Genomic DNA, 15,976 nt, shown 5'->3' with positions numbered 1-15,976 from the left:
TGGTGTAGGAGTCACCATGATGATTTTAAAATTTTTGAGTGAAGGGTGTGTGTGTTATTAGGTGCTTGTAGTTTTGTGTGAAGGAAGAGAGTTGTCTTTAGAGGGCAGGCTGTGACTGCCCCCTTGTGTTGTGAGACACAAAGGGAAACGTTCAGTGAGGTCACAGCTGGGTTTAATGATAAGTTCACAGCACCCCCTGAACAGTGCTTTAGACCTCACTGGGAGTAATTATCGTTTCGGCAGGTGTCTAGTCTACTGCCTCCTCCTTGTGAGGAGGCAGTAGATGAATGAAAAAAAAAAATTACAGTATTGATATTAGTGGAAATGTTAATGGTGTAAGCCGAAGTGGTTTACTTGGCCCCTTTCCTTCCTGCAGGAGTAAATACGAACGAGCAAAATATTATTTTATGCACAGAAAGTGAAGATTTAGGATATAAATCATGAACCGTGCTTAGTTGAGAGAAGTAAATAGGCGAGGTGGGGCCGAGACCGAAAGTGATGTGACACATGTCAACACGGCGCCATTTGCCTGAAGGAGCGTTTCATGACTGTGATTAAGTCTAAAAATGTGTTTCTCCCGCACCTGAGGATGGACCAGGACTCGGATAATATTCTAAATGAGGTGAGAGGAATGTTGAGGCCCAGCGAGGAAGTAAAGGACGGCATTACTGAATCTTTAGTTACGTTCCACAATTTTGCACTGCCTGTTTTTCATATTAATGGTTCGGTGGAGGGAAGGAAAGTGTGTAATGCTTCGCCTTCTCCACTCACTTATCTCGCTAATAAAATTTACGGGTTCACTACTGATTTATCCATATTATATTACCAGGCTCCATTTAACTAGATTTATCTCGTTAAATTTATCGAAGTGCTTCCGTCAAACATTTTCAGACGAAACGTTTTTCGGGTAGATTTTGACGTGCTTTGCATGAATCCAGTAACCGTTTTCGATGCAATTTTTATTTTATTTATTTTTTTTTTATCCTTACATATCTGCCTCAACATCTACACACGGAAACAAGCAAAAAAATATTCGAAAAACAACCTAACCTAACATAAACCTACCTTATCGGTAAAATTGATAAAAAGTACTTGGCTGAGAATTTTTTTTTGCTGTGGGTGGAGTGCACATATAATAATACCCAATATCTTTCTTGTGTGGCTGGCAGACTACTAGCATGTCCACTGAGCCACCGTTGATCCATTTACTCATTTACTCAGCTCATACTGGCTCATCAGGGTTAATGCATCTGACTTAGATGTGCTGGGTGGCTACAATATTGATCTTGCGATTATATTTTATTTCTTGTTTTTATCCATCAAGATTCGCTACTTGTGGTAATCTATTGGAGAAATAAAACAAGGGTAATGATTAAACTCTGGGAAAATATGTAAATGTTTTTCTATCTGGAATTCAGTCACAGGTAAATATCAAGGAGTTTCAGGGCCATATTTCCTATTTTTTTTTTGGTTCCTACCTTCTACAGTGTTGGGGACCTGGTGGAAAAGTAGGATTTTTAGGGTGGGGGAAGCTAGAGTAGAGCCAAATACTGCCTCGGAAGGAAATAGGCCATGCAACTCTTGATATTTACCCTGTCTCTTCTTAAATTCAATCACTGAATCCCTACAACAGAGTCAGACTGCCCCTTGGCTCGACACAGACAACAACACACAAACCACAGTACGCGCAAGTCACCACCACCACCACCACCACCACTTTGCTTCAGTTACATGTGAGGCCTGGTGCATAACGAGACAATATGTGATAAAGACTATGTTGAATTCCCTACTTTTTCCCTTCACAGATTGACAACCTCCTCACCAAACTCGAGACACTACCCAACGATGTTCGCCTTCAAGCTCTCAGGAAACTCTCACAGAAGGTGAGGGAAAAGGGTGTCAGTTTTAGGTCACTCATGAGAACCAAAGAACAGTGCCATGTGTAGGGCTTAATATAATGGTCTCAAATGCAGGATGACTAGAGTAATAGCAAGGATATTAGTGATTGAGCGTTGGTCTTTCATTGGCTACAGAAAAGGAACAGAAAATATTGAGTATGTTTAACTGAGGAAATTCTAATCTGGCATATGTGTAAGGGGTGCAAATGAATGAAAAACTGTGTATATGTGTGTGTGTGTGTGTGTGTGTGTGAGGGTTATCACTAGTATGCCATCAAAATACTACAGTTTTTTCTTTTCTTCCTTGTTTTTCATTTTATCTCTTTCACCAGGTTGGAGTTTTTCCAGTAATACATCTCTGATTATGTGTATCAGTTCTTATTTAACTGAAGATTATCACCAATTTTCCTTTTTTCTTTTATTTTTCTTCTTTTTCCATGCCATACCAGGTCAGAGTTTTCCCAGTAATGCATCTCTCTTACATTTCATCCCAGGTATCCCTTCCACAGTCAAGAGGAAGAGGAAGAGGGAGAGGGAGAGGTAGAGGACGTGGGAGGGGAACTGCCATTACCCCCTCCCCTTCTGTCCCCTCCTCCCCCTTCCCCCCATCATGCACTGGGTCCCCCTTCCGTGACGAACCCACGGAGGTAATTTGGTTTTGTATGCATAGTGGATGAGAATTTTTAGTGTAGTCACCGTTCGTTATCCAGGTGAGGTAGCAGACACACAGTGATAAGGGAAATTCATGGGAAGTTAAGAACATCCCTGAACTCCTGGAAAACCTTGTGTAAGTAAAGAAAAACAAACACTTTATTTATCTGTTAAGTAAAAAAAGTAAAGAAAACAAGTGTTACCTCTCGTCGCCTCCTGAATTATTTGAATTTGTGTTTATTTATTTATCTTTTTTTTATGTAAGAGGGGCATCAGCCAAGGGCAACAAAACTATAAGAAAAAAGTCCTACTGAGGTGCTGGTCTCCAAACAGTCAAAAGCACCTGTCAAAAATTAAAGGACGTCTTGAAATCTCCCTCCTGAAAGTGTTCAAGTCATAGGAATGAGGAAATACAGAAGCAGGCAACAATCTATGTAAAAGTGAAGCCATGGAAACTGAAACCATGGGAAATGATGGCTGTATATATTATTTGTCATTTATTCTTCTCAGTGCAGCAGAGAGTATGTGCAGACCACTCCCTGACTTATAAACAATGGAGGTGTGAAAGTCCAGAGATATGAACAATGATAGTTTCCTTAGACTTACTTTAGAGAAAACACTGCTCCTTCTATGCTGGGAAGTACAGTAATTCAATTTGTTCTCTTTACTTATGAGCTAAAGATTTGTTGTTGCTCTGACGTAATCTCAAATATTTTCCTCAATTTATCGGTTTGTGAAGAATTTTCAGTATTGTTTTTCCGATGCCCTGGGCTGCTTATAAAAGTAAAGAGGTTTCTGTTGGATGTTGAATTTATGGATCAGTTTTAGTGTTTATTTTAACTTGATTGGCTTATGTATAGTTAGAGTTTTTTATCTAAGAGGGGACACTGACTAACAGCAGCAAAAAGATAAAAAAAAAAAAAAACACTGAGGTGCCAGTCTCAAAAGAAAGATCAGAAGTGTCATTCAAAACTGGAGGATAAGTGTCTTGAAATTCAGTTTGATTGTTTTATGTATATTTCTGCATGGTGGGACAATGTACAGTGGATGTCATCATATTCTGACAGGGAGTCCTCGGTTTATGACAGCCTTGAGTGCCACTGTTTGGTGGTCACAATGCTGGCAGTGCTTGTCGCTGTACATTCCTCTTGGCTGATTTTTTTTATGTTACAGACTTATTTCATTATTTTCATTTACTGTATGTCTTCCATGTGTTTTTTTTTTTTTTTTTTTTACAGGTCCAGTATTTATGTTACATTCAAGATCATGACTTTACAACACAACAGCATTAACATATATGAGTAACATGCTGTAGAGTTACTTAAGGACACCCTGTATTTGCTCTGTTGCCTCTCTCAGGGGCTAGATGGCAGTGATTTGGAAACTTCCCAGCAGCATAAGTTTCCTGAGGGGGTTGAGGCAGAGGCTCCTGGAGCAGTGGAGGGAGCCCAGCGTGGTGTGAGGAGGCGGGGCAGTGGCAGGGCGAGGCAGCGAGGCAGGGTGTCAGCTGTGGAGGATGTCATTGTGTCGGGTGAGTGAGTGTGTGTGTGTGTGTGTGTGTGTGTGTGTGTGTGTGTGTGTGTGTGTGTGTGTGTGTGTGTGTGTGTGTGTCAGCCAGTGGTGTGGATGACTTGGTACTTGAGTGTAATATGAAAAGATTCTTAGCTATTTACTACTGCTATTTTTTGTCAGTAGAGGATGAGATGAATTAAACATGAGGAGTTAAAAACGTGCATCTCATTTCAGTTCGTAAGTTCAAAATTCATGAACAGTTTTGCAAGAATGTAACTCAGTTGTGGCTGTAATTCCCCTGAGTGAGGCTTGAGGGGGACTATTACAAGCACCACCATTGACTGTAGTGACCCGACTAACTAGGTACTCATGGTGTTGGCTGTACCTGTTCACACAACTGCCACCTTGTCCTAGAGTGACGTGACCTGACCTGACCTGCCTTGTGGGTGTGGCCTGGGGAGTCACCTGTCAGGACTATATGTATTGCTAGTGAGTCAAGTGTACTGGAAGTTATACAGAGGTGTTGTGTCATCAGGTCAAAAGTCATTAAAACAAGGAAGCATTTATATATAACAAGTTTTAATTTTGAGATCATTATGGCTGAGAATTACTGTATGAGAGAGAGAGAGAGAGAGAGAGAGAGAGAGAGAGAGAGAGAGAGAGAGAGAGAGAGAGACTATAGCGCCTACTCATAAAGAAATATATCGGCAAAAAATCAATCAAAATGCATCATGACCATAATGTTTGATAGACTCACAGAAGCCTTTACTGTAACCATTGCTTCACATCACACACTGCATTCCACATTGCTTCCACTCCACCACCACGTCCCTTTGTGCCCCAGGTCGCCGCTCCACCAAGAGAGTGGACTACAGGCAGCTGGCGGAGTTTGGCTACAGCAGTGATGAGGTGGAGGGAGGGGACAAGGAGACCAGGCAAGGTATGGTAGTGATGATGGTGGTATTACATTCATTAAAACATGGAAAGAAATTAATGAGAGAGCAAAAGAAATAGGTTTAGGAGCGTATGTCTTTTTTTCTCAACTCTGTGCTTGGTGTACAATAGATTGCTTTATGATTGTGTGTCGTGTAATGTTCCCTGATTGTAAAGTGGAAGAGGGCGAGTGAGATGTACTGCTATTATTGATATTGCTACTACTACTATTAATATTGTTACTGCTTCTATTAATATTGCTACTACTACTACTACTACTACTACTACTACTACTACTACTACTACTACTACTACTACTACTACTACTACTACTACTACTACTACTACTACTACTACTACTACTATTACTACTACTACTACTACTACTACTACTACTACTACTACTACTACTACTACTACTTTTAATACTACTACTACTACTATCACCACCACCACCACTACCACATTCAGAATATCAATAAAAACAAACAACATTTACAAACATTTACAACTTACTTTCCATTACCACATTTACAGAATCACCAGAACTCACCAGCCCCACCACCTCAACCACCACCACCACCTCAACCACCACCACCACCTCAACCACCACCACCACCACCACCTCAACAACAAAGAGGAAGCGAGGCCGGCCAAAGAAGAACACACACCCGACTCTCTCTACACCGGTAAAGGAAGGTTTAGAATTTCCCACACCTGCACTAGACACGGAGTTGGATTCCCTTGCCTACACATGTGCTGAGGCTCCCACACCTGCTGCGGGTGAACCTGAGGGCGACACTGGTTTAGAGGGGGCTCAGCAAGGTATGTCTGTTCACTAGGTTAGGGGGACAGTTATGGGGGGTGGGGGGAGTTATTGTAGAAGTTAATGAAGGAACTTGATGTTAATGTAAATATTATGTAGAAAATTAGAGCATTGAAAGGCCACATGCTAATATTAGTCAACTTTTTAATTAATTTGTTTTTTTTTATGCAATGACACGTGATGCAAGTTTGTAAAGAGTTGCCATAGAAGTTAATGAAGGAAGGTGATGTTATGTGGATATTTGTATAGAAAAGCAGGGCATTTTTTTCATTGTTTTCCTCTTTTGTTTTGTTTTTCCTGCTTTCCTTCCTTTTTCTTCCTTTTTTTTTCCTTTTTCCTTTCATCTCGCATTTTGTTGTTTTCCTCTTATCTTCTGCTTTTCCTTCCTTCCTTCTTTTCTTCCTTTTTCCCTCCTGTCTTGCATTCAATTATTTTCCTCATTTATCTTATATTTTTCTTGTTTTTCCTCTCTTCTTTTCTTCCTCTTTTCCTTTCCATATTGCATTCCATTGTTTTCCTCTCTGTCTTCCATTTTTCCTTCTTTCATTTTTCATTTATTCTTTTCTTGTTTCTTTCACCTGTTTTTCCTTCCTTCCTTCCTTTCTTCCTTCTTTTCTTATTTTTCTCAATTCATCTTCTCCTTCTCTGTCTCAAAGGCCAGTGAATTTTGTGAGTATAAACCTAGAAACCAGACAGAAATCAATATACGTATGAACTAATGAACTGCTTTATTTTAAGATGTCTATAGTGATAAGAAAAATATAGTAAATAGATAAATAAAAATAGCTGGGATGTGATAAGAGTTATATTTTCTCTGATAACATTTTCCTTTCATACTCTAATTAGTCTTTATCTCTCTATCCATTTATCTATTTATCCATTTATTCATATTTCTTTCCTTACATGGATCAGTTTTTTTTTATCTGTTCATTCACCTATCTATTAATTTTTTTTTTTATCTATTTACTTACCTGTTTATCCATTTATCCATATCTCTTTCTTTACTTTAATCAGTTTTTTTTTATCAATTAATTCACTATCTTCAATACACTAATTATTTTTTAATCTATTTACTGTTTATTTCCATATACTAATTAGCTAATCTTTATCTATTCATTCATCTATCTATCCATTTATCCATCATCTTTCATACACTAATTAGCTAGTCTTTATCTTATCATTTACCTATCTATCTATTTATCCATCTTCTTCCATACACTAATTAGTTAATCTTTATTCATTCACCTATCTATCCATTTATCCATCTCACCTTTCGTACAATAATCACTTTTATCAATGAACTCTTTGTCGAACATGACACCACAACGGAGGCCAAGAGTACCTTAACCTTCCCCTTCCCTGCAGTGGATGCCTTGGACCTTCTAGAAAGTTGCCTGAAGGAAAGTGGCATAAAGGCAGTGGACGCAGAACCACAGGGAAGAAAGAACCTTGAGATCCCTGACAATCCTGACCTGAAGAGCATTATTGAGGAACAGGAGGAGCAGGAGGAGGAGGAAGAGGAGGAAGAGGAGGAGGACGAGCAGGAGGAAGAGGAGGGCGCGTCACACGAACCGCACGTCAAGTTAGAGGAGCTGGATGTTTACGATGAGCTGGCGGGGAAGGAGGAGGTGTATGTCTGTGATAGTCTGGAGTCAGTCAGTAGTGTTCCTAAGAAGGTAGGTGCTTTTGTGTGTGTGTCTGAGGGGATTGGGAAACATTCTAGGTCAGTAGTGTACATCTGTGCATATATCTCAGATTAATAGGGTGTGTTTTGACTCCTGACCTTCAAGTAATGTGATGAAATAGATAAATGAATAGGGAGATACAAACATACAGTATCTCTTGCTGTGTGTGTCTGAGAGGATTGGGAAGCAGGTTTGTCACTTTTGTATATTCCAACTTCAGTCCTGTTTTTTAAGTAATATAATGAAATAGATGATGGATAGACAAATACAAGCCTGTCTCCTCCATATCAGGGCTAGCCAAGACAAGGCACACAACTTTCACATTCAGGCTCACTCTCGGCCTCTTCGCCCCCGACAGAGAAGAGAAAGTAGATAGATAAAAGATAAATAATGTGAGAAAGGAGACAAATAAGGATAGATAGATAAATTAATAGGTAGATAGAAGATAACTGATGTGAGAAAGGAGACAAATAAATGGATAGACAGATAAATTAATGGAGAATAATTAATGTAAGAAAAGATACTCATTATGAAAACAAGAAATGGAAGAACTGAAGTGCAAATTATAACCCTTTCTTTTCATTAGCTTGCAAATTTTTGAGAGATAATTTTAAACCACTTAAGAGCAAAAGTAGAAAATGCACACCCATAATCTTATTTTCGTTTCCTTTTCCAGAGCAACATCAAGTCCCAGTTTAAATGTGATCAGTGTGGAAAGATGTACTCCACCTTGTCTATATTAAGTAAGTAAACTCCCCTTCTCTCCCAAACTTCCCTGTATCCATTCCTTCTGTAACTCTCCACATCACAGCTACAAAAATTTCACTTGTCCATATTCCTATATTCTTAACTCTATGAATGCCACTTGGTACACCTTTCCCAATCACTCTGAGACACCTTTACTTGTTCCACAGCCACATCCAGTCTTTGAAATGGGAAGATATTGCAAAATGTATTCTTTTTTGTTGGTAACTTTCTTGTGGATGCTAATAAAGACTTCACGCATTGCTTCTGCTGCTGCTAATTGTTTTGTGTCGTTGGGGAACAGTTAAATATTTTGTTGTCTTGTCTTGGTTGTTTTTATGAAGCTCTACTGGTATGCATAGTGGTTTTCAAGTGTTTTTATGGTTTCAGTGATAGTTCAACAAGATTTCTGCATAACTATTGAGGGAAACATCGGTGAGAATTCAACTTGTGTACCTGTGTGTCCTTTGAAAATTGTCCATGTGAGAGGTGAAGTGTTAGAGAACATGAGCCACGTTCTTTAAAAATTCAAATGTCCTTCCATCCTTTCAATCCCAGAACTGCAATTTTTTTTCTGTAAGAGGGGCACTGACCAAGGAAAAAAAAAAAAAAAGCCCACTGATGTGCTAATCCCAAAAGAAAGGTCATAAGTATTATCCAAAACTGGAGGATAAATGTCTTGAAATCTCCAGAGAGGATATATTGAAGCAGACAGGGAGTTCCAGAGTTACCGTCTCACTCCCCTATGTGCAAAATTAGCAAGATTAGCCTCCTTTCTCTCCACACTTTTTATTTGTAGATACATAAAATATTTCACAAGGATAAAACTAATACTCCTTTCATATTCATTCCCACCACAGAACCATGAAACCTATCCACTCCCTTCCACCCAAAAAAACTAAATCTTTTTCCCTCTTCCACCTGTAGTCAATAAAAATCTATCATGAGAACTGAAAATATTACAACCCCTAAACAAAAATAAAATGCTCTTCAATGCCCTTCCATATCAACCATGTCACTCTTTCACTAGTGGCAGATGAATAGAATGGACTCAGTAATTAGGTTGTTAGTGCTGAGTCATTAGGGAGCTTTAAAAGATCAGTACAAGTTTATGGATGGGGACGATAGGTGGAAATAGGCAGGTGTGCTTCATACAGGGACTGCCATGTGTAGGTCTGATGGCTTCCTGCAGCTTCCTTTATTTCTTTATGTTTTTATGTTCCTTCTCTCACAGTGACGTGAAGCAACAACACTCTGCTTCCACATCCTTCCCTTCCTTTATTCTGTAACATTATTTTGGCTTATTGGAATTGTTTTTTTTTTCTCTCCACTTCTTTTGCAGCACATTGACATTATCTGCCTTGGCTGTGTTGCCGGAGTGAGGGTTGGGGCATGTGCAGGTCTCCTCCAGTCATTTCTGTCCCTTGTATCTTCCTTTGCAATTCTACCACAGTTCCATCCCTCCATCTTCTTTGTCTTCCCCTTGATTTTCTCCAGGCTCTTTCAGTTGGTTCCTGGTCTTCTCTTCTAACTATAAGGCCAAACTATCTCATTTTTTGTCTTATCAGTTCTGTATTCTGCATTCCACTCCTGCACTCCACTCCTGCAACCTCCTCAGTTCTGCATTCCACTCCTGCAACACACTGACTTATCCTGTAGTAAGTGGCCAAATAATCAGTTAATCAGTCAGTGAATCAAAATCTTCCCCTGCAGAGTCACACAAAATCCGTCACAGGGACAAGAAAGATCTCCCATTCCGCTGTGACAAGTGTGACTTCACAGCGGCGTCCAAGATTGAGTTGTTCCGACACTCGTACAAACACTCGGACGCTCAGTTGTACATCTGTGAGATCTGTGGCAACACATTCTCGCGTGACACCAGTCTGAGGGAGCACATAGAATACGTACACACTTGCACACGCAGGCTTAAGTGTGCGCAGGTGAGTGTGTGTGTGTGTGTGTGTGTGTGTGTGTGTGTGTGTGTGTGTGTGTGTGTGTGTGTGTGTGTGTGTGTGTGTGTTTACCTAATAGTATTTTTGCAGAATTGTGTTAGGCTTGTAATGTCATGTCTTTTAAAGTTAATTTGTCATGTTTATCTTAAAAAATGTGTGTGTGTGTGTGTGTGTGTGTGTTTGCTTACTCTTTGCTTTATTCATTTTTACTAACTCCTTAATTCTTTTCTTTCTCTTTTATACTTTTTCTTTCGCCTTCTTACTTCCCATTGTGTTGTCTTACCTTTCCTGTTTCTCTCCCTTCTTTCTCTCCCTTCATCTCTTCCTCTCTCATGAAGGCCAGAAATTGTCTTAATCTTGCTGGGTATGACTGTAAACATTTCATAAACGGTCTGTCCTATATTGATCTAAATACTTTCCTCATCCCATCTTTTATTTATTTATTTTTTTACCTGGTGTGTCTGCATGACCAACAAACACACATATACAGACACTTATCATTACTATCACCATCATCATCATCAATAATATGTCCAGATATATAATTTGTTCTCTCTTTCAATTCACATCACAGGAAAATGAAAAATGGAATTGGTATCAGTTATGTGGCTGGATCCATATAATTCTTTCACTCCTATAGTTCAAGTCACAGGGAAGCAGAAAAAAAAAGTTATAGCTGGATGTATTTAATTCATTTTCAAGTCACAGGAAGGCGAAAAAAAAAAAATTGTTAGGTCCAGATCTGTTTAATTTCTTCTCTCTTTTAGTTCAAGTCAAGAAGGCAGAAAAAAATTATTCCCAGATCTATTCAGTTTCTTCTCTCTTTTTAGTTGAAGTCACAGGAACAAAAAAAAAAAGTTTATTATGTCCAGATCTATCTTATTCCTTCTCTCTTTTAGTTCAAATCACAGGAAGGCAAAACAAAAAAAAAATTAGTTATACCCAGATTTATTTAATTCCTTCTCACATAGTTCAAGTCATAGGTAGGAAAAAAATGTATGCCCTGATCTATATAATTCCTTCTCTGTTTTAGTTCAAGCCACAGGAAGGTAAAGAAAAAAAGAAAAAAATGCCCAGATCTATATAACTCCTTTTTTTAGTGTAAGTCATGGGAAGGGGGAAAAAAAAAGAAAAGAATAAACTAGAATAATGCATCCAAACCCATATACTTCATTCACTCTCAGCTCAAATCACAACAATGCAAAAAAAAGAGGAATCCGCTGTAAAACAATGCTTGCACACCCATGTACTTCCTTCACTCTCAGTTCAAATCGCAACAGTGCAAAAAAAAGAGGAAACTGCTGTAAAACAATGCTTGCAAACCCATATACTTCCCTGACAGCTATTTGTATGCTTCCTCAGTGTGGCTACGTGACCAACAGACGACAGACCATGCGTAAACACCTGCTGAGCCACAATGGAGTGCGGCCTGTCATTGCGTGTCCCATCTGCGGCGTCACCTTCAGGAGCAAACGTAACCTGAAGACTCACCTGTTCTCGCACGTGGGTAAGTGTACCAGAGACACCTTTACTTGCTCTGCAGCCACATCCAATCTCTAAACTGTGTAGAAATTGCAAAAAATGTATTCTTTTCACCCATAACTTTCCTGCAGATGTTTATAAAGATTAACATGACATATGGTGGTGATAATCATCTTATGTCTTTCACCCTATCACATCCAGACCACCTCAATGTACCTCTATGTATCACTCATTGCAAAGCCTTCAACATCCCTCAGGAGCAAAGCCGTTTGAGTGTGATGAGTGTGGCAAGAAGTTTATCCTGAAGAACCGTCTGGTGGTGCACAAACAGCAGGTGCACGGACCGAGAACCCACAAATGTCCCGATTGCATCAAGGTGAGGAGGTGGTGGAGGCTGTGGGGGTTGGGGAGAGGCTGTGTGACTCTCTTAGTGACCCTGTGTTGCTGTGGCTTCTGTTAGATTAAGTTTGCTGTGTTTTACTTTACACTTTTACCTCACTTTTTGGGGAGAGACAGAGAGAGAGAGAGAGAGAGAGAGAGAGAGAGAGAGAGAGAGAGAGAGAGAGAGAGAGAGAGAGAGAGTTGGTATGTGTATGTTTGTATATATTGATCCTGTATTGCTGTGGCTTCTAATATATCAAGTTTGCTTTCAGTCTACCTTACTTTCTCTCTCACTGATCTTGTATTGCTTTGATTCATAACAATTAGAGGCTGTGTTAATTTCTTATTAGTTCTGCATTGATGTGGGGTTCTAATTTATCAAGTTTCCTGTCATCTACTTTGCTTTATTTTCTCTTTCTCACTTGTATTGTTTTGGTTCATAAGAATTAGAGATTGTTTTACTTTTTCATTAGTCTTGTGTTGTTGTGGCTTTTTATAAATGCAAGTTTTTCTATGATTTATTTGATTTTTTCTCTCTCTCACTGGTCTTGCATTGTCTTGGTATGTAATTGTTAATGTTTGATGTGATTTACTTCATTTTATCTTCTCATATTGGCTCTGCATTGTCTGGTTATAGTTGTATGTGGTCGTCTTTAATTTACTCTTTTTGCCTTTTGTCTTTATTTATTGCAATTCGTCACAAGTTTTCTTTCTAATTTGTCTCTTCTTTTTTATTACTGTTTGTTATGTCCGAGGTGTGTGGCTGATTCCGTACAGTGAAACAGAAAGAGCAGGAGTACTTTCTCTTCCCCTGATCCCCGTACAGTGAAGGCAGGAGTGTGTGTGTGCGTGTGTGTGTCTGTGTGTGTGTTTTCTTTTTGGTTCTGTTTTTTTTTTGGTATAATAATTTTTTTTTGTAATTTGTTGCATATTTTCTCTTTTATTTAGTTTTTCTTTGTTTTGTTTCTTGTATTTACTGTTTTTATGGTGTTTTATTCTCTCTCTCTCTCTCTCTCTCTCTCTCTCTCTCTCTCTCTCTCTCTCTCTCTCTCTCTCTCTCTCTCTCTCTCTCTCTCTCTCTCTCTCTCTCTCTCTCTCTCTCTCTCTCTCTCTCTCTCTCTCTCTCTCCATATTATATCATATCCACCATCACCACCACCACCACCACCACCACCACCACCACCACCACCACCCAGCATCCCCATGTATTGCAGACCTTCCCAACGTACCACCACCTGCAGAGGCACGTCAGGGTTCACACAGGAGAGAAGCCGTACCGCTGCTGCTTCTGCTTGTTCACCTGCAACACTCAGGGGAACCTTATCAAGCACATCAGGCAGATTCATGAGAAAGTCAGCTTCTCTTATAAGGAGTGAGTGTTTTGATGGGTACTGGTGCTTTTTATTTGATTGATTTGTTTGTTTGTTTATTTATTTGTTTATTTATTTATTGTTTGCTTGTTTGTTTTTGTTTTGTTTTGTTTTGTAGTGATGTGTACTATTTTTTTTGTCATTTTTTTGTTTGTTTGCTTATGGTGCTTGTGGTGTTTTTTTATTTATTTTTCGTTTGTTTATTTTATTTATTTATTTATTTTTTATTTATTTATTTTTAATGTTAGAGGGGCACTGGCCAAGGGCAACTAAGAGTGAAAAAAAAAGGCTCACTAAGGTGCCAGTCCCTACTACTACTACTACTGCTACTACTACAAACCCAACCTAACTTTCAAGACCAATTAAACACACACATATACACGCGATCAATAATCTCCCAACACAACACTTATTTATCCCTCCATCTCATAGCAAACCCCTCTGTTCTGGCCACAGCTGCCTGCGTGTGAGTCGGAACGTGGCTGAGGTGGAGCCGGTGGATGACAGGGAGATGAGGAAGCTGAGTGAGGAGGGAAGGGAGGTGGCCCAGCGACTCCTGCCCACCCTGGAGGAATACACGGGACAGTCCCTCTCTCTGGACAAATTGGTGCAGCAGGTGAAAAAGGAGAAGGAAGCAAAGGTAGGAGGTGTGGGAGTGAATGGTGATGTTTCTCTCTCTCTCTCTCTCTCTCTCTCTCTCTCTCTCTCTCTCTCTCTCTCTCTCTCTCTCTCTCTCTCTCTCTCTCTCTCTCTCTCTCTCTCTGTCTCTGTCTCTCTCTCTCTCTCTCTCTCTCTCTACCTAAATTATTTCATTGCTTTTTCACTTGTTCTTTGTTTTCATTCACTCATTTTCACTTGCTAATAATTTTCAGTGCAGTTTAATCATAATGTCACTACTACTACTACTACTACTACTACTACTACTACTACTTCTAATTAAATCACTTCACAGGCACAGTACATTCAAGACCAACTGAACCGAAAGAAGAGACGCACATCCAGAAAGCCAGCAGGAGGACCCAAGGCGCTGTCGTCACTATGCAGCGGGGGAGAGGACGGCAAGATGACCCTCTATGCTGTGTCTGGTGGGGCGGGGGGGCAGCGGCGGGGGCATGGAGCCTCTCATAGATGACCAAGTGTATATAGAAGATGGGCTGGCCAACCTTGGTGAGAGCCAGTACCTTTTAACGCAACCTGACGACGGTGGCTGTGTCATGATAATTCCCTGGGACGTGTCTCTGATTGGGGAGGAGGAGGCAGCGTGGGGTAGTGAGCGCAGGGAGGTGAAGGGTGAAGTGGGTGATGTTATGGGTGTTAAAGTGCCAAAGGAGGAGGTAGCAGGGAGTATTACCACCCTAGAATCAGCACTTGAACTTAGCACAAGGTCTAAAGAGGAGAGGGTGAAGGAGGAGGCAGAGAGCAGCGCTGGGAAGGTCATAGAGGTGAGGGAACTGGTTGGAAGTCTCGGTGGGGCACTGGCTGGTAAAAATAAGCCTTCCAACATGGCCACTGGGGAGAAAGGCTTCCAGAAATGTTTCCCGGAGTCCATCCAGGTGATTGCCTCCAATGAACCTGTGGATGACCCTTCACCTCAATGCTCCAATCTTGTGCTGCCTGAAGGATACATCTTTGACCCCACCGGCCAGGTCATCCACTTTCCTGACGGGGTGCTGGACGCTAATCTCCTCCTGCGGCAGACAGTGAGGGGGGGAAGAGGCGCCAGAGGTCACCATTAACAAGATCACCAGCAATGTCTACTCCTTGATGAGTCAGGGGAGTAATGGTGACAGTGGGGAAACCTTCGTCATCACCACGCAAGATGGGGAGGAGGAGGAGGAGGAGGAAGAGGAGGTGCAGGTGGTGGGCAGGGGAGGAGCAGTGGAGGTGGCCCCAGGGAGAGTCGATCTTCACCCTGAGGAGGAGGAGGACCGGCAGTCAGCTCTCGTCCTTATAGTGAATGCTGAGGATCTTGACAATTGAAGCTGGTGTTGGCTGTCAGTCTTTCTGAGTCCCCCACACAGACTCAGCCTCCCACCACACCTACTCACTCACACACCACACTCAGCCAGCCTTCCACTGCCACATCTCACACACACTCACTCCCCCACACACTCACGCACCTCAACCCTTCCCAGCCAAACTTTCCATGCCCTATCAAGTCATTTGTTATGTACAAGAGTTATAAAGAGAGAGTTTTCTATAATTTTGAAAGCCAACTTGATGTAAGTTAATAAATTATGGTGGCGTTCGTTATGAATTTGTTGTGTCAATGCCTACACTTCATTGGGATTTATTTTGATGGATGTTTAGTCTAGTCTCCCTTGGTCTGTTTATGTCATTAGTTTTTGTTTTGGTCAATTTACTTATTTTACTTTATTTATTTATTTATTTATTTTTGTATAGTTTTCGGTGAAATTTGGTAGTTAAATAACAGCTGTTTCATTTCACTATTTATATTCTAACTTTTTTTTTTTGTCATTATTATTGTTTAGTGGTGGAAAGTCAATATAACATTTCATTATTGGCAGTTTCTACGTGGTTT

General features: G+C 40.4%; 1 protein-coding gene across 2 annotated transcripts; it reads left to right on the top strand.

Moving 5' to 3' along the window:
* The first annotated feature begins 467 nt into the window (after window positions 1–467).
* LOC135092234 (zinc finger protein with KRAB and SCAN domains 8-like) lies at window positions 468–15,691 on the top strand. 2 transcript variants are annotated; one of them, XM_063990597.1, is made up of 14 exons: window positions 468–622; window positions 1,806–1,883; window positions 2,393–2,545; window positions 3,909–4,080; window positions 4,906–5,001; window positions 5,532–5,819; window positions 7,186–7,496; window positions 8,182–8,248; window positions 9,963–10,189; window positions 11,564–11,708; window positions 11,941–12,059; window positions 13,279–13,436; window positions 13,891–14,074; window positions 14,387–15,691. In XM_063990597.1, the coding sequence occupies exons 1-14, from the start codon at window positions 545–547 to the stop codon at window positions 14,564–14,566; spliced, it is 2,256 nt and encodes a 751-aa protein (XP_063846667.1). In that variant the 5' UTR covers window positions 468–544; the 3' UTR covers window positions 14,567–15,691. The 2 variants fall into 2 exon arrangements, with proteins under 2 accessions (XP_063846667.1, XP_063846668.1); XM_063990598.1 differs by lacking the exon at window positions 2,393–2,545.
* Window positions 15,692–15,976: the final 285 nt, after the last annotated feature.

This window comes from Scylla paramamosain, chromosome 39, assembly GCF_035594125.1.
Source record: "Scylla paramamosain isolate STU-SP2022 chromosome 39, ASM3559412v1, whole genome shotgun sequence".
In the NCBI taxonomy this organism is placed as follows: Eukaryota; Metazoa; Arthropoda; class Malacostraca; order Decapoda; family Portunidae; genus Scylla; species Scylla paramamosain.
Note: the sequence above shows the minus strand (reverse complement) of the source record. Positions and strands in the feature narration are given on the sequence as shown.